The following is a 24,295-nucleotide window of genomic DNA, read 5'->3' as shown; positions in this document are numbered from 1 at the left end:
TGGTCTTGCACCTGCACAAAGGCAGTTCCTGTCCTATTCCCTTTGTAGATGATGGGGCTTTGAGGATAACTTTAATCCACAACTTGATGATATTACTCTCATTTCATCTCCGACTCAAAAAGCATTAATTAGCACGAACATTTGGGACTCAATTCATTAATCAGTTTAACAATAGCATTTATGATTCTTTGTCACAAGTATCTGCAAGATTCCTTAAGCAACCTGAAAAAAAATTCTAATACAGACAAAGAATAACCCTGGACAACTGCTGCGAGTATAGGGACAAGACGGTAGGTGATAGGAACTGGAATACTGTATGGGTCACTGAGACATAGATTTAAGTTCCGCATTAATCACAAAGCTCTTTTTTTGTTATTAGAAAACGTTCAGTACATTTCAAATATCAGAAAGAATTATTCAAAAATATTTACTAAAAGATTAGAGGGACAGGAAGGCTGCCAGGAGATACCAGACTAGGCACCCAGCCAGGATATCAGATCACATCTCAGCTCTACAGCTTAGCAGGTATAAAACTTGGGTCTTAGTTTACTTATTTGTAAAATGGGAGTGATATCTGCTTTAACTGCCTCAGAGGCTCAGGGTCGGGGGGAGGCTCAGAGAGGCAGTGGAAGTCACGAATATTTATTTTGCACATAATCCCACTAAAAACAAGAGAGTTTTCAAAAAACATTTCTGATGAGTTGTTTTTAATTGTTATATTGAGTTGTAATGAAATGTCTTGCTTTATTAAAATGAATGAAAAACATTTGAAACTCATCACACAAACAAGTCCATACCCCTATACACAAGACAATACCATATATGGTAAATGTAATTGAAATGTAAGTGTTTTGTACACCAATAGCAGCATGATGAATGACTATCAGGAGAAGCTGGCACTCACCCACTCTACGCATGGGAATCATGGAAAAGTTGTACTGCACAGGTCTTTGACAACAAAACACACAATGGGACAGGATACTAGAACCAGCAATCCTAAAGTCTAAATGACAATGAGCACTGCTGTGGACTGAAAGTTTGTGTCCCCCTAACATTCATATGATGAAGCCTAATCCCAATGTGACGATATTTGGAGGCAGGGCCTTTGGGAGGTAATTAGGTCATCAGAGTGGAGCCCTCATGAATGGGGTTAGTGCCCTTATAAGAAGAGACATGAGCTCTTAGGGTATTCTCTTGTAGCAGCCTGAACTGAGACCTAAGCATCAATTCAGCATCTCCCTGGATAGAATACACTTCCCACTGAACTGTCCTTGTAACACTTGAAGGCATTAACGATGAAGAATGGATATTCAGGGCAGACGGATGGCTGCAATGAAGTTTAGAAAATTGGGCCCTGGCTCAGGACCCTTTGAGCCAAGGGTAAATTTTAGTTTTAATGATATTCTCTTACTTCCACATCACCACGTGGGGAAAGGCCCCAGAGGAATTATAAGGGCAAGTCAGAGAGCATCTGGAAACCACAGAGTTCATCCCATTATAATAATTACTATGTCCGAGGAGTGCTTTGCAGTTGACAATGCTCACTCACATGTTAATTTCTTTGATTCTCATAAAAATCCTATAAAATTAGTACTATAATACTAGACCTAGATTGTACAGTTGACAGGAAATTGCTGTCAGTTAATTCAGGTTAAGAGGCTAAGCCTAGGTCTCATAGCTAGTGAGGCCCCATGACCACCAACTAGGGCATCTCATGTCCAACTTGTGCTTCTTATACCAAGCTGTACAAGGTTCAATGAATGCAACTTCACATTACTTTAAACTTATAATATACACATGTATATGAAATTATTTAATATGTAAAAAATAATATATGTACTTATATAAAATAAGGGTATCCTTAATAAAATTGAAGTAGACCACTACTTTTTCACCTAAATGTCTGTTCAATTATCTATTTAACATATATGCTAAAGATACAATAAATATGTCTCATAAGCATGCTTGGTCTTTAAAAGTGCCCTTAAGGCTACAGACTGACTTGGAACAGGAATCTATATATTTACATAGGTATGCTTACACACAAAGTACTATAACTGCATACATAATAATTGTATGCTGTTTAGCTCCCCCCCAACCCACACACAAAGAAATCGGCGAATATTCTTTATTACTATACAGCATTTTCAAAGATGCACCGTTCCCATGAGAAACCATGAATTTGTCCTACATTTTGGGGGCTATATGCTGAATCATACAGAAGACAATCTTGATCTGAGTCCCCACAGATAGTGTCTTGCCTTCCATATGCATGGTGTTTCCTCTTTTTAAAAACATTACTATCTCCCCAACCCTCAAACTTTCATGTTGAGTCTACAGTGCTATGAAACCCTCTGCAGCTACAGTATAGACCATAGCTCTAGCAACTCATTTTCTCAGAAATAAGCAATTTCTCAGCTCCAGCCATGAACATGAAAGTTATTCTGGACTAAATTATAGTTAGAAAGAAGAGTAGGTATTACATTTCATTTGGCACTTGTATGTACTTTTATAAACAGAAATGTAGACATACATGGATTTTGCTACTCACTATACCATTACAGGACAAAAAGAGCCTTATGTGACAATGTTCCAAGTATGGTAAACAGCAGTTGGGCCTGAGAATTACAATTGTGTAAAATAAGCTATTGGTGTCAACATTGCTTTACTCTCTATCAAATAGCCTATGAATGCTCAGCTCTCTTGCCATGTTCTATTGCTTATTTATAGTGTTTTCTAATGTGAATAAACCACTCGTAAGAGATGAAAATGCCAACTGGAATTCCATTTCAATATGTCCTTAACGTTGAACTAGCTCAAGGAGTATCCAGTGCCAGTCCCCACCCTCTGCCGTGACACTAGGTGTAACAAAGAAGACACAGGGCAAGCCTGCTCCCCATAGGCCTGTGCACGCCCCAAAGACCAAACACCTCAACAGACAACCCAAAGAAATCCCAAATAAAAAAACTGAAGTTGCTTATTATAATGTATGTCTCCTCATTTTGTCACAAAATACCTAGCTGCATTTGCTTCTCTTACATAATATATCCCAACTGAACATGGAGTTATAGAAATTTCCCAGCTAGAAACTTTCAGACAAGTCCCAGCTTTTTAAACGGATCTGGGGATCCCAACAACACATGCTTATATCACTGAATTCATGGAAAGATGCAAAGGTATGCCAGTGGGCAGAGATCTAAAATGCTTCCTTTCTGGGATATGATTTTAATCTCACTTTCAATGATGCTGTTTTTAGTTGCAGAAATAATCCTTCCACATGTCATAGTACAAGCCCATTTTTCTGCACTCAAGGAAATGGTGCTTGATTTACATATTTGGAGGCTGCTTCTAAGTCACAAAGTGAACTGAACTCAGTGTACCTGCTCCAGTCTCACACTTGATCTTTCCCACTGGCGGTTGAGGCAGGTCTGCACTATGTCAACAGGACTCCAGACTTACCTCAGTGATTAGAAGCAGATCAGCTGTTAGGAGCAGGAATTTTCCACCTGTTGAACTAATTGATCCTATTCCCTTGTAAATGTACTTTCCAAGCTGACTCCATCTGCTAGGGCAATCGGGCCTTGATTCTGAACTTCACTAAGAATAATGCACAAATTACTATCCTCACTAGATTATGTCCAGCACTGATCAGTGGGAGTGGGGCCAAAAATGAAGGTGGTTGCCCAACCTGTTGGGGCCTGCCTGAGACCATGAAATTGACTGAAGGTAGATACTTAATGTGTGTAAAACCCCAGACAATAATGCCTCCTTACCTGATAGGGGTAGTTGTACCAGCAATGCCTCGTATTCCACAACCAGGGGGTCTGAAAAAAATGACAAAAAAATTTTTTACATATTTTAGAACATGGATAAGAGGATAAAAAAAGTTTACAATAGGCTCTTGCCCTAATATTTTTGGATTTCAATAATTTACCTGCGTGAGAATTGAAGAACTTTAAAACAGCTAGGCATAGGATATTAAAGCAACTAGTATCATACAATATATTCTCTCTTAGTAATCTAAACTCAACTGGTAGTATTTTAGGCTGCTTTTGGGATGCAGTTCCAGCTGGTGTTTTTTCTATTTTGCTGGTCACTTAGACATATTCCTGCTACATAACCAGCCTCAACAGCAGGGCCCTGCAGGGGTCTCACAGAAACCAGATATAAATCCTCCATCTCACTCTTATGTATAAACATTGATGACAGTTAGTATAAACTTCCCTGAAACTCCTCAGACTCAATGTTTACCAAGCGACATTATTCATGCCTTGACCAGCGTTCAGTGACATGCAGGTATACTTCTTAAGAAGGACACTTAAGACTAACCCTCACAGCACATGCCAACTCCTGACCTGTGATACAGGTCATTTTATGAAAAAACAATCATTCTTAATTTGAAGGCAATTACTTGCCTTATGACACAGTATAATTAGGAATATCTAAGTGTACACACAGATTCCAAACATTTGTAATAATCAGGGAGGGGTTGGTATGAATTCAAACAGACAGCTGAATTATCCAATAAGACCAGCACAAACTTTCTCATAGTTTCAAAATAATTTCAAAAGAAGCATTAATGTTATAATTCTTTTGCATCCCTTATCCACAGCTGTCAGCACTTTCTGATACACATCTATATACATTTGATATACATCTATATGTTTCTTACGATTAATCTGCCAACATCTTCCTCAGCCCTGTATCATAGGAATGAGGACAATTAGCTTTAGGTGGCTAATATCTGCTGTGTCCTCCTTATGTCCTATATACTTTTAAAGGCTCCTACACATATTAACTCATTTAATCCTTATAGTAGCTACTAGTATTTTTCTTATTTTATAGATAGGTAAATGGAGGCCCCGAGTCTGTGAATAACTACCTAGGTTCAATAGCTAGGCAGTGCCAAAGTTGAAAATCAAACTCAGACGCTCTGGTCCCAAACCCAAACATAACCACTGTGCACCCTGTCTCTGAGTCTGATCAAACTAAATCCGATCTCAAGGTAGGGAGTCAGATTCCTGTACAAAGCCATGCACTGCCCTAAACCTAACTATGTTCCAGAATCTTTACATTTCCCTTTCATTCAAGCACTATTCATTTTCTTTCCGAGATCTTAACTAGGCTCTTGATTTTGCCTTTTGCTCCCTGTTCAACACTGTCTGTATCATGTAATCTCACTGCACTTAACTTCTTCAGTGTCTGAGTTGTCTGTCTGTCTCCTCCATTTCTCTCATCTATAACATCAGTGTTCATTATTGACCTCAGAGTGATTGCGAAGACCAAATGAGATAGTGTGCATAAAACTACTTGGGAGGCTTACTGTGTTTTTATAGTTAAGTCAGCAATATGTGTCCATTGAGGAAGATGTAAAAAATAAAGAATAAAAAATAAAAATAATTTAAATTTTCATCACCATTAACATTTTGATGTATAGCCCATTTTTGGTGTTTTGTTCCTATGTAATATAAACACAATACAGATCAATTTACTTTTAAATACCCGTATATATGCAGGTTTTTAAAAATGTGGGTACAACACAGCAATATCTATTTTAAAGTACAAATGTTAGTTATTGCCGTTCTCTCTGATAAAGTTGATTATCTCCTTAACTGAAAGTCCTTGAAGGAAAGTTAAGTCATATGCATGTTTATCCTCTCACCATAGACTTCCAAGTTCACAGTTCAGCACTCATCTACTGAATGCTAATGAAAAGGAATACAGGATGGAAATGCAAGGCCTCATGTTCATCTAAATTTATCAGTCCCAAGACCATTGGGCATGCGTGTGCTTGCCCCTAAGGATGCAGCAGTCATCTCTGCCACTGTGCCCATCCCTTCCAGTGACAGGCAGGAGGGGAAGGTATAACTCTAAATGATGCAGAAAAATCTATCTTTCAGAACTTCCCTTCCTTTGTGAGCTTCTTGGCTGATTAGTCTTCTAAAACCCAGGCTTTTCTCTGTGTGCATCAGACGTGCATCCCCTAGATCTGCTTTCATTGCATGCCCGATGCCTGACTGAACTGCAGAAACAGCAGATAAGTGTCTGCCTCTTTTCGGGCTCCTGTGCACCGGAGGCAGGGGCACAGACCTGGATACCATGAATCTGATGAAGCTACTAGGGCCCAAGTTCAGCTCACAAGTTTTCTGGCCAATCATTTAAGAATATATTCTTTTACACAGAATGCATGTTCACATATACCCCTCACTCTGACAACATCAGGTATTAATATCACCTTCCATATGCACAGTACATTTTTCTAGGATCTTAAGTTATACCCCCCAAACACTGTGAGACAGTAGAACAAATACCTTTCCCAATTTATAGATAAGAAAACTGAAGTCCATGAGTTGATTCTCCTGATTTCTCATAGCTCAACACTGGTGTATGAATCTGGATTGGCTGTTTATAATTTGGGCATAACTTCTCTTTTTTTTTTGAGACGGAGTCTCACTCTGTCGCCAGGCTGGAGTATAGTGGCGTAGCCTCTGCCTCCTGCGTTCAAATGATTCTCCTGCCTCCGTTGATAAAAATTTTCCAGTTTTTTAGAATCATTTCCACATTCATTTGATGTCAAAATCCATATATTCTGTCACACAAATTATAGGGCAGTAATGTAATTAAGAACTTAAAAAGATGAAATATTTAGACATCATAGAGGAATGGTGATTAAAAATACACTAAAACCCCTCAATTTAGAAAGTTAGGCCTAGCATCTCCCTAACTAATAATAAAAGATCTGTACCTAGGAGGTTGCATGGCAATTCAAGCACATTCTCCAGAAACAGAATGCCTTTTTCACATGACATTACAGCATCAATGAAGGTCATCAAGGTTGGAAAATCTGAAATCAAATTTTGGGTCAGTCATGGTGGCTCACACCTGCAATTCCAACACTTTGGGAAGATGAGGTGGGAGACCTGCTTGAGCCCAGGAGCTCAAGACCGGCCTGGGCAACACAGTGGGATCTCATCTCTACAAATAATATGAAAATTAGTGGGCATGGTGGCATGTGCCTATAGTCCCAGCTACTCAGGAGGCTGAGGTAGGAGGACTGCTTGAGCGTGGTGGGGGCCAAGGCTGCAATAAGCCATGATTGTGCCAGGCATTCCAGCCTGGGCAACAGAGTGACACCATGTCTCAGAAAATAAATGTTGTTCCAATAACCTATGATTCACATTATTCCTTCTCACACATGTACACTTAAATCATGTTATAAAACATTTCACAGATTTAAAGTATCTTATACGTGTCATCTCATTTAATTCTGACAACAACATTGTAAGCAATCAAGATAACATCACCAGCAGAGGCCAGCAGACACCAATAAAGATTTACAAAAGAACATGCCAGCTCAGAGCTTCACCAACTGTTAAAATGCAGGCTGAGGTCTGGGCTTGGGGATGAAATTCTGCATTTCTAAAGCTCCCAGTTGATGCTCATGCTGTTAGGCCATGGACCACACTTTGCAAGTAGTAAGGTACTAGGGAAAAGCAAGAAGGCTGATTCCATCTTTTTGGTATTTACCATGTATGAGGCACCTTGCTAACTACTTTGTTAAGATATTTCACAATTCAATATAGATAAATGAATTAATGAATTATTTCTAATCTTTGCGAGAATCATTTGAAGCAGAAGAACCACTGCTAGTAAAGCAATAGCTAAAGATATGCTTCTCATCCAGACTCCTTGGCCGGTACAATTCTGGTGGAAGCTCTGGTGGAAGCAAAGTTTGTGTGTGCCACTTGGGGATGGTGCCCCTAAAAGGTCAGTGTGAATGAGTTCCTCTCACCCTTTCTCCATTCCTATTAAAGGGAGATAATGAAAACTGAAGCAGTCACCACTGGCCCTGAAATGGAAGTTTCTACGGAGTCTGGTATCAGAAGTCTCCCACCAGCCCTGATCTGCTTCCCTCTGGATTGTATGTATGAGATAAATAAATTCCTATCATTTCTCTCATATCTAAGCTACTGTGTTTTGCTTTACTTTTATATACAGTAGCATAGACTGTATTCTAATATTAATACACTCATCAAGGTAAGTATCAATTATTTTGTAGACAAACAGTCTCAGAGAGGAAGAGTAATTAATTAAAGGCTACGCAGCTGATAAGTAGAGAAAGTGGAAATCAAACCTAGGCCAGCTGGGCTCTTCTACTGTGCCTTCCGCTGGGTACTCTGGGTGACGAAGAATGAGTAATGAAAGAAAAACATCACAGGCATTTGGAGTAGACTCCCCCAAATGAGCTATTACCTAGAAACACTGAATTTTAGGTTTAGAAAGGACCTCCAAATCCTGTAATCTACAGAACAATCCACAGGTCCAGATGGGTAACCAGTTCTTCTTACTATTAAATAACTCAATGGTTATCTCACTGACAAGATCCCTTAGGCTTCCTTCCTTAATTTTTTTTTTTTTTGCCTTGGTTAACAGAAATTGCGTCTATTTATTTATTTATTTATTGCATCTGCCCTAATCACTAACATGACTGTATTTGAAGATAAGGCCTTTGGAAGGTAATTAACATAAAATGAGGTCATAAGGTTAGAGTCTTAAACCAATAGGGTTGGTGGCGTTACAAGGAGAGGAAGAGGAAGAGAGAGATTTCTCCCTCTCCACGCGCGTGCTCAGAGGGAAGACCATGTGAAGACCGCAGTGAGAAGGTTGCTCTCTGCATACTAGGAAGAGTGCCCTCACTACCTCACTAGATGCCAATCCTTACCAGACCTTATCTGGAACTTCCAGCCTCCAGAACGATGAGAAATTTCTGTTGCTCAAGCCATCTAGTATGCAGTATTTTGTTACAGCAGTCTGAGCTGACTAACAGAGCATCATAAGAGAACTCCTCATAAATGGTGCTTACTAGCTATTAAATTGAAATTAGTTGACGTGTAATTTAAGAAGACATAAAATGTCTGAATAAGAGTAAGACAGGCCATATCACAGTGGATGAGAAATTACCTGTAACTCTCTCAATCTAAGCCACAATGTATAATGGGATTTTTCATTAGATTATGTGCCTCTTCTCCCAGAGGCATCAATTGAGACATAACTCAGCAGCAAGCATATCCATCAATAAGATTTCCTTGGGAGGCATCTGTGGCTGTTCTTACCCTGAGCAAACCTTATCCTGGCACCAGGATAGGAGCCAGAAGCGCTGGTGCAGGTCAAGCCTTCATCGACATTTTGACCATACACATAAGAATCGAGTGCAATTTATTCTATAATTTTTTTTTTTTAAGAGAAGGGTAAAGAAGCATCTTTAAGTGTCAGTAAATCTGCTCTTTCATCCAGTATCTTCTTTTATTGGCTGCACTACAGAGGTTTCATTGTGAACAGAAGTCAGAAAACCAGATAAGGTCTGAAACTTTACTTTACCATCTGCAATTATCATGTTACTGCAAGCCTAAAGAGATAGCGATTTTGAAGCAAGGACCAGAGAAAAGGATATCTGATTAACCAGGCAAGTGGTCAATGGTTAAATAGAAACATAAATCACATACATACATACATACATATGCTTTTTTCCCTCCAAGAATCAGTAGGTATCTGCAGCTGAATAAACAGTAGTTTCTTTGAATTAATATCTATTTTGATTTAACAAAAGAACAAGAATCATAAAACATATTAAAAACATTTTGTTGCCTCATCAAAGATGTAAAAGGTGTGTGGGTATTTACTCGAAATCAGCATCTTGAGGCAAATTTCATCTTTTGCTATTTCCGTGAAAACTCTTACCTAGCTTTCACAAAGTCCAGCTGATGCAACTAGGAGTCAAGGAATATAGTCTAACAGACATTTGTTCTCTATGTAGTTGGATTATGTTCAAAAATACCAAAAACCTAGATTCTTAAACTACTCTGACACTACTTTCACTAAAACTACTCTGAGAAAACACTCACTGAGCTATATTTAAACCTTATGCCTTTTGCTTACATTGAGGATTTACTCTAAGAAAAAAAAACAAGAAAAATGCTTCCATGAATTTATACTGGAAACGTTTACCCTAAGTCCAATGTGTAAGTTCCACAGAACATTTTTGCTTCAAAATTTAGTCCAAGGCAGGAGGAAATACTTCCTTTCTGTTAATGCTTAGCATGTTTCTTTGTGCCAAGTGATAATTATGTTTCCCCATTGTTATTAATACTTTTCCGCCCTGGTTTTGAGAAGCTGAGATCTAATTCTAAAGCTCAGTCATAGCAAGTGTGATCTGTGATTGCCTCTCAACATCTTTGCTTATTTCTCTTTTCATGTGTAATTTTAAATGTTCAATATCTATATTAATAATTTGTTACCCAAATATTGAAGATTCTTTTGAGAAACTGTTATTAACTTAAATGAATGTAAATCAAATCAATTTGAGATGATAATCTACAATTTTAATTGAATACACATTATAAAATAACTCAGAAGACAAAGAAATATTTCACATTTTGTGAGTTTACAAAGATATAAATAAATTGTGTTTGGGATGAAAAGAATGAAGCCAGAAGTCTCTCAGCCTAAAGAAACTCCTGATTAGTGGTGAGCAGCCGAGAGCACTCCCAGAATGCAAGAGGTGCCCTTTCCTCCTTTCCTGGGACAGTAGACGTGTGACTATAAATCTACCAAGCACAGCAGTAACCCCTCCCTAGAGGCCTGTGGCATCTGCATTAGCCTTGAAAGCTCTCCTGATGTGGAAATGTAATTTGGACTTGACCCCATGGCATTACATAAAGAGTCTTTCATATTGATCAGGCTTTAAAAAGGATGCTAGTCCTCTAGACCTGGTCTAGCATGTGCCTTTACCACATTCTGCAATCAATTTAGTAAGTAACTTTCAGATCTGTGAAGTATATATAGGTAGAAAGAGTTTTTTGGAGATGGGCACTCAGGTCACAGGATTTCCAAGAGGGTTCTATCATAGAAACAAGCAGATGGAAAATGTGCGTGGCATTTCCATGGCTTCTTAAGCCTTTCAGCCAATAGTTCTCAACTTCTGCCTCTGTTTAGCTGATGGGCTCCACACACATCTAACAGTCACCGTGGCACACTATGCACACTACAGCTCAGGGTAAGAACGCTGTGATTCTCAAGAGTCTGGGGATATGGCGCTTGAAAGACCACCTCTCCCATTTGTTCTGATGTGGACTCTCCTCTACACCCAGCAAGAATCACTGCAAAGTAAAAGACACCAATCAATTCCATGTTTAGAACAGGAATTAGGGAGAAAGAGACCAGGTACAGAAAACAAAAGATGAACAAAAAAGAGGTAGAAAGACCTAGAGGGAGGGAAACGGTGAGAATGTCAACACACGGGGAGAGAGATGTGCAGGCCAATGTAGAATCTGACATGAAGCCAGTGACAGTGGCTATTAAGAAGCACAAAATTCATCAAAAAACATTTTAGAGAAATGACTGATAACAGACATTTCTGTTATCAGAAATGTGTAAAGAGCTCATAAAAAGTGATTAAAAAGCTCATTTCTTTACATATCAGAAATATGTAAAGAGCTCATAAAAAGTGATTAAAAAGCTCATTTCTTTACATGTCAGAAATATGTAAAGAGCTCATAAAAAGTGATTAAAACATTTAAATATCCAATGAGAAAAATGGGAAGAAGATACAAACAGGCAACACATCAAACAAAAATATGTGACCAAAAGCACACGTAACAATTACAGATTAAAGCTAGACAGAATTTTTTATCTGAGAATCTGACAAATATTTAAAAAGGTTCATACCCAAAGGTCACTCATACACTTATATGAAAACCAATACTCTGCAAACTGGAATAACCTTTCTAAAGGGTAATTTGGTAACACATATCAAGAGTCTTTAAAATGTACATATCTTTGACCCAGCACTTATTGTAAAAAATTAACTAGACTCATATATAAAGGTATTGATACATAGATATCTATTATAATTCTATTTACAATAAAAATTAAAAACATATCCTTGACTTAGCATTTATTATTTAAAAATAATTAACTAGACCCATATGTAAAGGCATTTATAAATAGATATCCATTATAATTCTTTTTATAACAAAAATTAAGATAAATCAGATTGTTCAATAATACAGGGTTGACGTTTTTTTAATTTGGGATTCTCTAGAAAGAGTCACTGAAATAAAGACCCGGATGTAAGCTGCTTTGGAGAAAGTAAGATAGACAAAGGAGAAAAACCAATAAAATTTTCAGGAATGAGCTGGTTACTGCTGCAGGCAACTGCATGGGGAGCCCCTGCAGAACCACATAGCATGGATCTTGTAACTGTCTCAACACGGGACAGGGATGCTGCGGCATTTATCCACCAACTCCCACCCTGCATTGTGACAGTTGTAGTATTAACTCCCCTATTTTTCTAGGTTGTATCTTCCTGTGTCTAGGTGACCTCTGCAGCTCTGGAGAAAGAGCAGAAATATGGCCCAGCTTGTATGTCATGTGGCATACTGTCAAGGGTGCATGCAACTGCTCACTACCGCTGTGCTAAAACCAGATGAGCTACGGAAATGTTAACAGGCACATTCATATTTTAAGTTAAGATCCGGTTACAAGAAGGTATACGGTGTACTTTACGTTTAAAGTAGATATATATTTAGACACACACACTAAAAATGCCTGGCAATATATTTACCCAAAATTGCTTAGTGGTAATCTCTGAGTAATAACTATTTCAGGAGATTTTTATTTTTTTCTTATGTTCATATATTAACTATTAAATTACATATTGTCATAGCTATAATTTTTCCGCAATGAACAAGTCTTATCTGGATAACAAAAAGCCACGTTTATGTAGTTTTAACAGGTCTTATTTCAAAAAACACACTGGCAAACTAAAAACAGAACTACCATATGATCCAGCAACCCAACTACTGGGTATACGTCCAAAGGAGAGAAAAATCAGTATGTCAAAGAGATATCTGCATTCCCATGTTTATTGTAGCACTATTCACAATAGCCAAGATATGGAATCAACAGATGAGTAGATTTTAAAAATGATATGTATACACAATGAAATACTATTCAGTCATATAAAGGAATGAAATCCTGCCATTTGTAGCAATATGAATGAGTTTGGAGGACATTACTTTTAAGTGAAATAAGCCAGGCACCGAAAGACAAGTACCTCAGGTTCTCACTCATATGTAGAAGCTAAAAAAGTTGATCTCATAGAAGTAGAGCGTAGAATAGTGGTTACTAGGGGATGGGCAGGGTAAGCGGAGGGGGTTAGCCAGAAGCTAGTTAGTGGATACAAAATATAGCTAGAAAGGAAGAACAGTCTTAGAGCTCTACAGCACTGTCAGGCACCTATAACTAACAACAATTTATTGTGTATTTTCAAATAGCTGGAAGAGTGGGTTCTGAATGCTCCCAACACAAATAAACAATACATGTCTGAGGTGATAGATGTGCTAATTACCCTAGTTTCATCTTTATGCATTATATACATGTACTGAACTATCACACCATACCCCAAAAATATGTAAAATTACGTGTCAAAAATAATAAAAGCAAGAATGAGAATAGTTTTAAAAAACCCAAATTTGCTCTATATTTATAAACAACATTAATAGTGTTAACAATACATTGCCACCCTCAAATTATTCAATAATTCTAATTAACTTGAAACTAATAGCTAGCACAGGATATAGCTGCCTTTGGAGTATTTATATGTTGACAGTGATATTTCAAGTACAAACAAATCATTAATAATTCTAAATTCCCAATTAAGAGAAAGTAGAATGAGAGAAATAAGACGAGCAAATAACAGAGAATAAAACCTTGCACTCATTAGAGTGACAATTAACTATTCTGCCACCCACCCAACTTGCTCTCACCTTCCAAGATCCCCATCAGTCCCTTCCTTACTACTTCTCAACCCATTTGCCTCGGCCTTAATCTATTTGTGCTATTACTGCACGCTTCTCATTCATACATTGTTTCAATTATTAATTGAGTGCCTACTATGCATCAGGTACTGGGCTGGACATGAAGATGCAATGGACAAGCTCTCCATTCTTAGGGAACTTAGCATCTCCTGGGTAACCAAAACAATCACATTACATGCTACAGCAGGAATAAACACAAGTGGTAAGGACATAGTACATGAAAAGACACTTAGTCCACTTTGTGCTACTATAACAGAATATCACAGACTAACTTAAAAAGAACAGAAATTTATTCCTCAGAGTTCTGGAGGCTGTTAGTCCAAGATCAAGGCATTGGCATTTGGTTTTGTGAAGGTCTTCTTGCAGCATCCTCACATGACAGAATGCTGAAGGGCAAGCTACCCAAAGGCTGTATGAAGCCTCTTTTATAAGGACCTAAATCCCATTAAGGAAGAAGGAACCCTCAAGGCCTAATCTCTTCTTGCAGGTCCCACCTCTTAATATCATGTAGCAACACCTGAACTCTGGAGGGGACACATTCAAATGACAGCAGCCTTGGAGGGTGGGGTGGGAGGGGAAGGCTCCATGAGGAGGGGCCCAGTACTTATAGACAGGACAAACAGAATGTAGTCAGTGAGCAGATGGAGGAAGGGAACTGCCAGATGGAGGGAAGAACCTGTGCTTTCCTATAGCTCATGGACCAAGTCATATCTCCAACATCATCATTTTTCCTTATCATCCCTTTCCTTGCATTATTCTCCAGATGAAAAAAGTTCAAATGCCTCCTCCCTACTTCCAGCTGAGAAGGAGAGATGCCCGTGCCTGGCTTTCCAGGCTCCTGCCTGCTTGGCAGACCACTGTGACCATGCACGACTAAGTCCACCCTTCCCAGCCAGCATCCCCTGCTCTCCCCAGGCCAGCTTCTTTGTGTTCTATTCATTCCTGTCTCCTTGCCAGAACTATTCAGACCCCTCTGTCTTTCTGCCTCTTGCCCAATCTTCCAGGCTCTAGTTTGCTGGCTTTCTGCCTCCAAAAATGATTTTAAGCATTTGTGAATCTTTCTCTCCACAGAACTCCAGACTCTTTGAAAATGCCGTAGTTCGTAAATTACTTCCAATATTTAAGAAGTGCTTATCATGTTTCCCTGTGGTTTCATGCTCTTTGGTATTGATTTTCCTAATCAATCACCAACGTTTAAAAAGACTTCTAAGCACATAGGAGGCTGCAGCTTAAAGGATATTGCTCATAGATAAGAACAATGTGGATCAGTGGAAAGAGGCAAGTAACGAAAGAGTAAACTAATATTTATTGGCCCTTTTCTTGATGTCAGGCACAATATAAGTCCCACTTGTAGTTTCAGGCATTGCTATATGAGATGCTCATCATAAACCTCATAAACACTATAAAGAGAATTGACAGCGTTGGCCAATGACCTGAATCCAAGCCTCTCTGAACCATGTCCTATCTGTGTATGAGTGAGGTACTAATCTCCCTGAACAATATTTTCAAATCAACTGTTTTTCATGACTAAGATACAGTTTTGTCACACAGAAAGAGAGATTACAAGTGGAAGCCACAGATGAGAAAGAGAGAAAAGATGGGGAATTCTATTTTAACAATCCCTAATAGACACATCTGGATATACATACAGTCTCTTTATTTTTTAATTGACACATTGTAATTGTACATACTTATGGAGTACAATTTGATGTTTTAACGCATGTAGATAATGACCAAATTAGGGTAGTTCATATATCCATCACCTCATGCATGTAATTGTTTCTTTGTGGTGAAACCATTCAAATACCTCTCTTCTATTTTGTAATATACAATATCCTACCGTTAAGCATAGTTGCCCTACTTTGCAATAGAGCCCCAGAACTTATTCACCCCATCTAACTGTAACTTTATGCTTGTTGACAAACGTCTCCCCACCCTCCCTTCCCAGTCTCTGGTAACTACTGTTGTAATCTCTGCTTCTATGATAACTTTTTAAAATAGATCCCACACGAATAAGATCATACAGTATTCGTCATTCTGTATTTGGTTTATTTCGCTTAACATGATGTCCTCCAGGTTCGTCCATATTTCTACAAATGACAGGATTTCATTCTTTTTCACGGCCAAATAGTATTCCATTGTGTATATATGCCACATTTTCTTTATCCATTCATTCAATGGACACTGAGGTTAATTCCATGTTTTGGCTATTTTGAATGTTGCTGCAATAAACATGGAAGTGCAGATATCTCTTTGACATACTGATTTCCTTCCCTTCGAATATACACCCAGTAGTGGGATTGCTGGATCATAGGATCTCTTTACTTTTAATCCTATGAAAACGTCAATTATTCCAAGGAGTTGATGCATATTATCTTTCCAATTAGTGACTAATACAAAGGTCTGTCTAAAGAGCCTTTGTGTTCCTCCCAGGGATTTTTACGAGGGCTTCTGGAGCCACGCCACCTCTTCAAGGCTCCCAACTCCCACCAGGAATGGCGAGCTGGTAATGAAAGTGTAATTACCGTGTACAGACAGGTCTTCTCATTCGTATATTAAACAACTACTCAGAGGGGAAAGAAACACATTACGAAGGTAGAGGACACATGAAAATAAGACAATGGACTTAAAACAATAAACCAAAATCTTGTTCTTTCCTTGTTCCAAGGTAATGGGTTTTTCAGCTGGAAGTCTGAAGATCCAGCCAGCCAGTGTTTCTCAGCCCCCTTGCAGTAAGAAGCAGGTGTGCTTCCTCCACATTTCCCTTTCCAGCCAGTGGGAGGTCAGATGAGGCAGGAATCTAGCTCCCAGTAGGCCTGACAGTACCTCAGGCAGCGATTCGCGAAGGGCCATCTGCAGATTTTTGAGGGTCCCTGAATCCAATTTAGGAAGGTATGATGTCAAACTCTCTTCATAACAATAGTAAGACGTTTGCCTTTGTCACTGTGTTGATATTTGTACTGATGGTGGTAAAGCAATGGTGCTGCCACACTGTCTTCCACAATGGTTGAACTAATTTACACTCCCACCAACAGTGTAAAAGCATTCCTATTTCTCCACATCCTCTCCGGCATCTGTTGTTTCCTGACTTTTTAATGATTGCCATTCTAACTGGCGTGAGATGGTATCTCATTGTGGTTTTGATTAGCATTTCTCTGATGACTAGTGATGATGAGCATTTTTTCATATGTTTGTTGGCTGCATAAATGTCTTCTTTTGAAAAGTGTCTGTTTATATGCTTTGCCCACTTTCTGATGGGGTTGTTTGGTTTTTTTCTTGTAAATATACCCAAAGGATTATAAATCATTTCACTATAAAGACACATGGCTGGGTGCAGTGGCTCATGCCTGTAATCTCAGCACTTTAGGAGGCCGAGGTGGGCGGAACACCTGAGGTCAGGAGTTCAATACCAGCCTGACCAACATAGAGAAACCCTGTCTCTACTAAAAATACAAAATTAGCCAGGCGTGGTGGTGCATGCCTGTAATCTCAGCTACTTGGGAGGCTGAGGTAGGAGAATCACTTGAACCTGGGAGGTGGAGGTTGCAGTGAGCCGAGATCATGCCACTGCACTCCAGCCTGGGCAACAAGAGTGAAACTCCGTCTCATAAAAAATAAAAAATAAAAAAAATAAAGACACATGCACATGTATGTTTACCGCAGCACTATTCACAATAGCAAAGACTTGGAGCTAACCCAAATGCCCATCAATGTTAGACTGGATAAAGAAAATGTGGCACATATACACCATGGAATACTATGCAGTATAAAAAAGAGTGAGTTCATGTCCTTTGCAGGGACATGGATGAAGCTGGAAACCATCATTCTCAGCAAACTAACACAGGAACAGAAAACCAAACACTTATGTTCTCACTCATAAGTGGGAGTTGAACAATGAGAACATATGGGCACAGGGAGGGGAACATCACACATCAGGGCCTGTCGGGGGGTGGGGGAGAAGAGGAGGGACAGCGTCATGAGAAATACCTAATGTAGATGATGGGTTGATGGGTGCAGCAAACCACCATGGCACATGTATACCTGTGTAACAAACCTGCACATTCTGTACATGTATCCCAGAACTTAAAGTATAATTTAAAAAAAAAACCTCCAAAAAAAAAAAAAAAAAGCCCAAAAAAACAAAGCAATGGTGCATAAAACTGCCGGAGGCTTAGCAGGAAACAAGATAGTGGCACCAAACTCTACTCATGGACACTGTCTTCTCCACCAGCAGACAGTCGCGATTAGAAGGAAAAAGTTTCACTGAAGACTATCCTTGATGAAGCATAAAAGTCATTAACTTCATTAAACCTCTACCCTCGAGTAAACATCCAGATGATAGAATGAGAAGTACACATGCAACACTTCTGGGGCAAAAAAGCAGGAAGAAACTTGTGTGATTCTCATTTGAGTTGCAGGCTGAACTAGGCACTTTTTCATAGAGTGCCATTTTGATACAAAAGTATGACTGACAAGGTGTGGTTTTTCCAAATTAAGTACTTGTAGACATTTTCTCAAAAATGGACAAAGAGAGCCTGTCACTTCAAGAAAATCAAATGACAGTATGTGCTGCCAATAATAAAATTCAAGCTTTTAAGTTAATATTGTTAGTATTTTGGAAAACATGTATAGTCCACTATGAACCTTACATCTTCCCAATAGCTAAAAATTTTTCTGAGGGGATCAATAAAAACATTAACAAATGTGAGTTTTTAATATTCCATAATGACACGTGTAAACACTTGCAAGATCTCCGTACCTCAGTGGACCAGTAACTTCCAAATGACCAATGCATGATAAAAAACCATGTATGGGTGAAACAGCCATTCAAAGGAAGAGATAGATTAATAGATGTTAACATTAACTGTGTATAAAAAGTCCACTGACATTAAAAAAAGACTCCTTGTTGACTTTTGCTATAGTATCAAAGAAGAATATTTATAGTTTTCTGGAAAACACATTAAGATACATCTACATTTCCCAACTACATATCTTTGAGTCCAGGTTTTCTTCATATACTTCAACCAAAACAACACAACACAACAGACTGAATGTAGAAATAGGAATGAGAATCCAGCTGTCTTCTACTAAACCATATATTAAGAAGAACTGCAAAAATCTCTAATTTTTTGTTCTAGAAAATGGTTATTTTGGCCGAGTGCAGTGATTCACGCCTGTAATCTCAGCACTTTGGGAGGCCGAGGAGGGCGGATCACAAGGTCAAGAGATTGAGACAATCCTGGCCAACATGGTGAAACCCTGTCTCTACTGAAAATACAAAAATTAGCTGGGCATGGTGGCACACATCTGTATTCCCTACTACTTGGGAGGCTGAGGCAAGAGAATCGCTTGAACCTGGGAGGTGGAGGTTGCAGCGAGCTGAGATCGTACCACTGCACTCCAGCCTGGTGACAGAGCAAGACTCCATCTCAAAAAAAAAAAGAAAGAAAATAGTTATTTTTTTCCAAATGTCATTTATGTTACCTTGTAAAGCATTTATTATTATTTTGTTGTTGTTGTTCTTTTTTGTTTTGTTTTGTTTTGAGACAGGGTCTCGCTCTGTCACCCAGGCTGCAATGCAGTGGCATGATCTTGGCTCACTGCAGCCTCAGCCCCCTGGGCTCAAGCCGTTTTCCTGCCTCAGCCCCCCAAGTAGCTGGAACTACACGTGCATGCCACCATGCCCAGCTAATTTTTTTGTGTTTTTTGTAGAGGCAGGGTTTCACCATGTTGCCCAGTCTGGTCTTGAACTTGTGAGCTCAAGTGATTTAACTGCCTCGGCCTCCCAAAGTGCTGGGATTACACGCATGAGTCACTATGCCCGGTCTATTGTTGTTATTTTTAAATAAGGTAATGTAAACTGGGCGCGGTGGCTCACGCCTGTAATCCCAGCACTTTGGGAGGCTGAGGCGGGCCGATCATGAGGTCAGGAGATCGAGACCATCTTAGCCAACCTGGTGAAACCCCGTCTCTACTAAAATACAAAAAATTAGCTGGGTGTGGTGGTGTGCGCCTGTAGTCCCAACTACTTAGGAGGCTGAGGCAGAGGGATCGCTTGAACCCAGGAGGTGGAGGTTGCAGTGAGCCGAGATTATGCCACTGCACTCCAGCCTGGCGACACAGCGAGACTCCGTCTCTAAATAAATAAATAAGGTAATGTAAATTCCTCAACTTTAATTGTTTATACAATAAATACCAATAGATATGACAAATAGCTAACATCAATAACATAAACAAAAGCTATTTAAGATCCTGTCTAATTGTTACAAGAGTAAAGGGTTCCTGATACCAAAAAGTCTGAGAACCACTGCCCCAAGGATGGCAAATCAACAAAAGAAAAAAACCCGTCTCTGAATATCATGTGGAGCCGAGCTGCTCTGCTGGCCTAGGCCATTCAGAGTGGGGCTGTGACACGAGGCAGAAATGAACTCCTCTGTCCCTTAAGCCACTGTGCCGCTAAGTTTCTTTGCTACATTACTGATTCATCCTGACCAATTCAAGGTACATATGGCAAGAACTCCAGTTCTCAAGATGTAAGTTCCTTCAAATATATTTGCCAAATAAATAATATTCAGAATGTGCAATGTCACATCAATAGTATCTGATACCCAATTAATGTACACCCTCCCTCAAACTTCCTAGCCAAAAGCCAAAATTAGTATCAAGAAGCCAAAAACCAGTCAAATCAAGTTGAGTGTGGGAAGACTCTTTTTGTTAAGGTTAGCAATATAGAAGTTTAATTAGACAATCCTTAGCTGTGGAAGAGGAAAAACGATGGCCTTTGAGATAATACAGCCTAATCAACCTTCAGGATTTTCACAAGTCATCTATTTTTAAAAATGAAATTATGTTGAGTTAAGGTCTAGCTATTTTAAAAAATCATCTTCCTGAGGATACTTTGAAGCAATTATATAGGAAAAGGTTGAAAAGCCAACTCTCTCTCTCTCATAAACATATTAGACACTCTCGGCTTGACTTTTCTTGCATATAAAGTTTGACTTGCTTTTTAAAATGTTATCTTGTCATCATGCCTGGTTACTACATCTGAAAACCCACACATAACAGGTCACAGTGTATGAATCATGACTCCAAACATATTAACAGTTCTCTATTTCCCAAACTCATATCCTAGGAGAAACTCCTAGTCATCTGCTGTCTAGAAATGATCGCATATGGCCATGGAAGACATATTTTACATAAGTGAATATATTAAAAGAAAAAATGTTGTTGTGCTGTTATTATTTGAGAATGCTGCAGGAAAATACAAAATTCAGACACTTGCAAAGCAGCCAAATACTGGTAACATTAAATTAGTTAAGCAGTGAACACCTCCTGTATGAATGGCACAGGAATCCAGAGGAGAGAGACAAAAGTTCCTTAATTTCCCAATCCCTGCAATTACTGAAAAAGCAGGGAATAGGGAGGAGCAAACCAGAAACGACACAGAAGCCACACTCTCAGGCCTTAGTCTGCCATTAGCCAGCTGGGTGACACTAAGTAAGCCAATTCTCCCATCTGGCTGCTCATGTATAAAATTAGAGGCTGGACCAAATAATTTCTAGAATTACTTCAAGCCCTAAATTTCACCACCACCTTTTTTCTCCCAAAAGACAAAGCCTGGTTTGTCATGCTGACCGTGGTACTGACCGACCCCACGAATGGAAACTTGACATCATAGGGAGAACTCCCTTTTCCTTTTTTTTGTAATAACCCAATTTATCCAGTGTAATTTAGACTTTTTGAATCACTGATAATATTAAGCCACTTTTATTAAACACGATCAGGGCATTATTAGTAATCAGGACAATAAAAAGCTCATTTTGTGCAATTTTGTAATGTTGGAGTAAAATTCATGAAGTGAGTAATTGCTTCTCAATGTGTCCTCTATCTGTGAGGCTCAAGTTTTATATTATGTTTGTTATTTAAAATTAAAATTTTCTGAATTAAACACTGATGAAAATTTGATGACAATAATTTAGGAAATTAATACCCACCCTCCTCATAGCTACTTTCATATATTAGAATTCAGAAGGAAATCTTAATTTGGCCTATCATTACTCAATACTAATAAGACAACTGGTCAAACTATGTCCTTCAAATAAACAGCACATCCTTATTTATTGTTTATCTCCTGATTTAGGATAGAGAAATTATCCTTTGAGTTGCTCAGTTAATTACAAGGAAGGAATTGATCTCTAGGCAGTTACGCTCTGATAATCAGTTTCTGATTTTAATCAAGTTTGTTTTGCTGTTTTCCCAGCTTCTCATCTTCCAAAATTGTGTAATAATTTTTTGGGGGAAGAGTTGCAAGATACAAGTAGGATAGATTAATGCAATTGAACTATGTCAAGAGGTTGAACCAGCAATACAGAAGAGATTTGCTGAATATAAAATAAAGCTCTCTGAATGAATCAAGAGAGCTCTTAAAAACAATAAGACAGAAAGCATTGGTGATTAATGAAACTAGGATGATACAGAAAATGTGATCTCAAGTTATTCCTCCATTTACCTGGAAACAAAAACTAGATGGCCAAGTAGCCACAGTCTACCACTGACCAACCTATATCTATGAAGTAGAATACACTAAGTAGAACTAGGCCTCTATTTATCTTCTGTTGTATTTTTGGAATGCTTTTTTGTTTTGTTTACCCCAACACCTGATAAACTTCTGACTTCGCTGATGTCTACAATATTAGCCCATCAATGTTTACATTCTTGTAGTTAGGCTCATACTCTCATGGGGTTTCACTTATTACTTGCCAAATACCTGATTCTTCAGGTATATATGGTATACTTTTCAGAACCTGCCTGTGCAAACAACTGAAAAACAAGATTATTACTGTACTAGAAACTGGCAAGGTTGGAAAAGGACATGAAGTTGAAACAAGCTGGAGCCATCAGCCTTTAGGCCAAGGTATACAAATGACTTCATAACTTCAATCTATACTTCCAAGGGCTATGACTCAGAATGTATCCATGAGGCAACCATTAAACGGGAAACAGGCAAGAGACAATGACACTGTACTCACTCCAACTGAAACAACTTTAGTAAGTGAGCTGAGATGACACACTGTTCTATCAACTTTGAGAAGTATTATCTAGAAAACTTATAAGAAGCTAAGGTGTAATTCCACTTAATAGATGCATCATTGAGTTAACTGACAATACTATTTTAGACCTTCAACTAGCATTTCTAAGATACTCTAATTGAAGGGGTTTTGCCACCATAAAAATATTTTCAACTGTATAGAAATAGCCCAGTTTGGAGTGCTTAAATATTACTAGTCACCAATTCAATAAATACATATTTTATAATGTAAGCTGGGTGAACATGTATCAATTTAGCTTCTGAGTCTAGGACATACATCCTGAAAGAATGACCCCATTTTCATATATCATGAGTTGCAAATAGAAATAACAGATATCTTTTACCTAACAGTACAATAGGATTGTATTATATGTAGCTACTGTGCCAGCAAACAAATTTTAATCAAAGATAGAAATAAATCCACTCATTGTAATATCAAACTGTTTTATAATGAGACTCATGATTCACTGTAATTTTGTGCCTGGAAAAACTAAGACACCCAAGAAGAGGAAAATTACAGTTAGTCTAAACAGGAAGTAATCAAAAACTGTCTAAATATAGGGAAAATTGGCATCTATAACAAGCTCCAATAGTAACAAGATGTAACTAGCTATCCCATGGATTTCCTTAAGCTTCAGATTATATTTATTTAAACGATGCCACTTTAACAAGTGGTATAAAAATAATCAAACTGAATGCTGGGGACAATTAAGTCCCTAATGTATTCTCACTTATTCATTCAAGAACATGCATGTGGCCGGGCCCAGTGGCTCATGCCTGTAATTCTAGCATTTTGGGAGGCCGAGGCAGGTGGATCATGAGGTCAGGAGATGGAGACCATCCTGGCCAACATGGTGAAACCCTGTCTCTACTGAAAAAAAATACAAAAATTAGCTAGGTGTGGTGGCGTGCACCTGTAGTCCCAGCTACTCGGGAGGCTGAGGCAGGAGAATCGCTTGAACCCAGGAGGCAGTGGTGAGCTGAGATTGTGCCACTGCACTCCAGCCTGGCAACAGAGCAAGATTCCGTCTGGAGGAAAAAAAAAAAAAAAAAGCATGTATCCAGCACCTGCTCTGTGCCAGGCAGCGTTACAGGTACTAGGAATTTAGGAGTGAACAAAACCAAACAGACAGAAAATCACTGCTCTCACAGAACTTATTTTCTAGTGGAGGAAACTGCCAATAAACAAGAGAAATAAGCAAAAATACACAGTATTTTATAACATAATGAAGGCTAAGGAGGAGAGCAGGTAGCAGGAAAGGGGCATATGAAATGTCAGAGGGTGTGCAGGGAAGATGATATTGATAGCATAGCCAGGAAGGCATCACTG

The 24,295-nt window shown here is 38.7% G+C and overlaps 1 protein-coding gene across 2 annotated transcripts in view; it reads right to left on the bottom strand.

Annotated features, from left to right (window-relative positions):
* Nucleotides 1–24,295, bottom strand: part of CERS6 (ceramide synthase 6) — a 327,054-nt gene that overhangs the window by 78,742 nt on the left and 224,017 nt on the right. For both annotated transcript variants that reach the window (XM_054477374.2, XM_054477375.2), the window contains exon 5: nucleotides 3,774–3,824. In XM_054477374.2, coding sequence (XP_054333349.1) covers nucleotides 3,774–3,824 — 51 coding nt within the window. The remainder of the gene's footprint in view (nucleotides 1–3,773; nucleotides 3,825–24,295) is intronic.

The sequence above is a fragment of the Pongo pygmaeus genome, chromosome 11 (genome assembly GCF_028885625.2).
Source record: "Pongo pygmaeus isolate AG05252 chromosome 11, NHGRI_mPonPyg2-v2.0_pri, whole genome shotgun sequence".
NCBI lineage: Eukaryota > Metazoa > Chordata > Mammalia > Primates > Hominidae > Pongo > Pongo pygmaeus.
The sequence above is the reverse complement of the archived record's forward strand: the minus strand, read 5'-3'. Positions and strand labels throughout refer to the sequence as shown.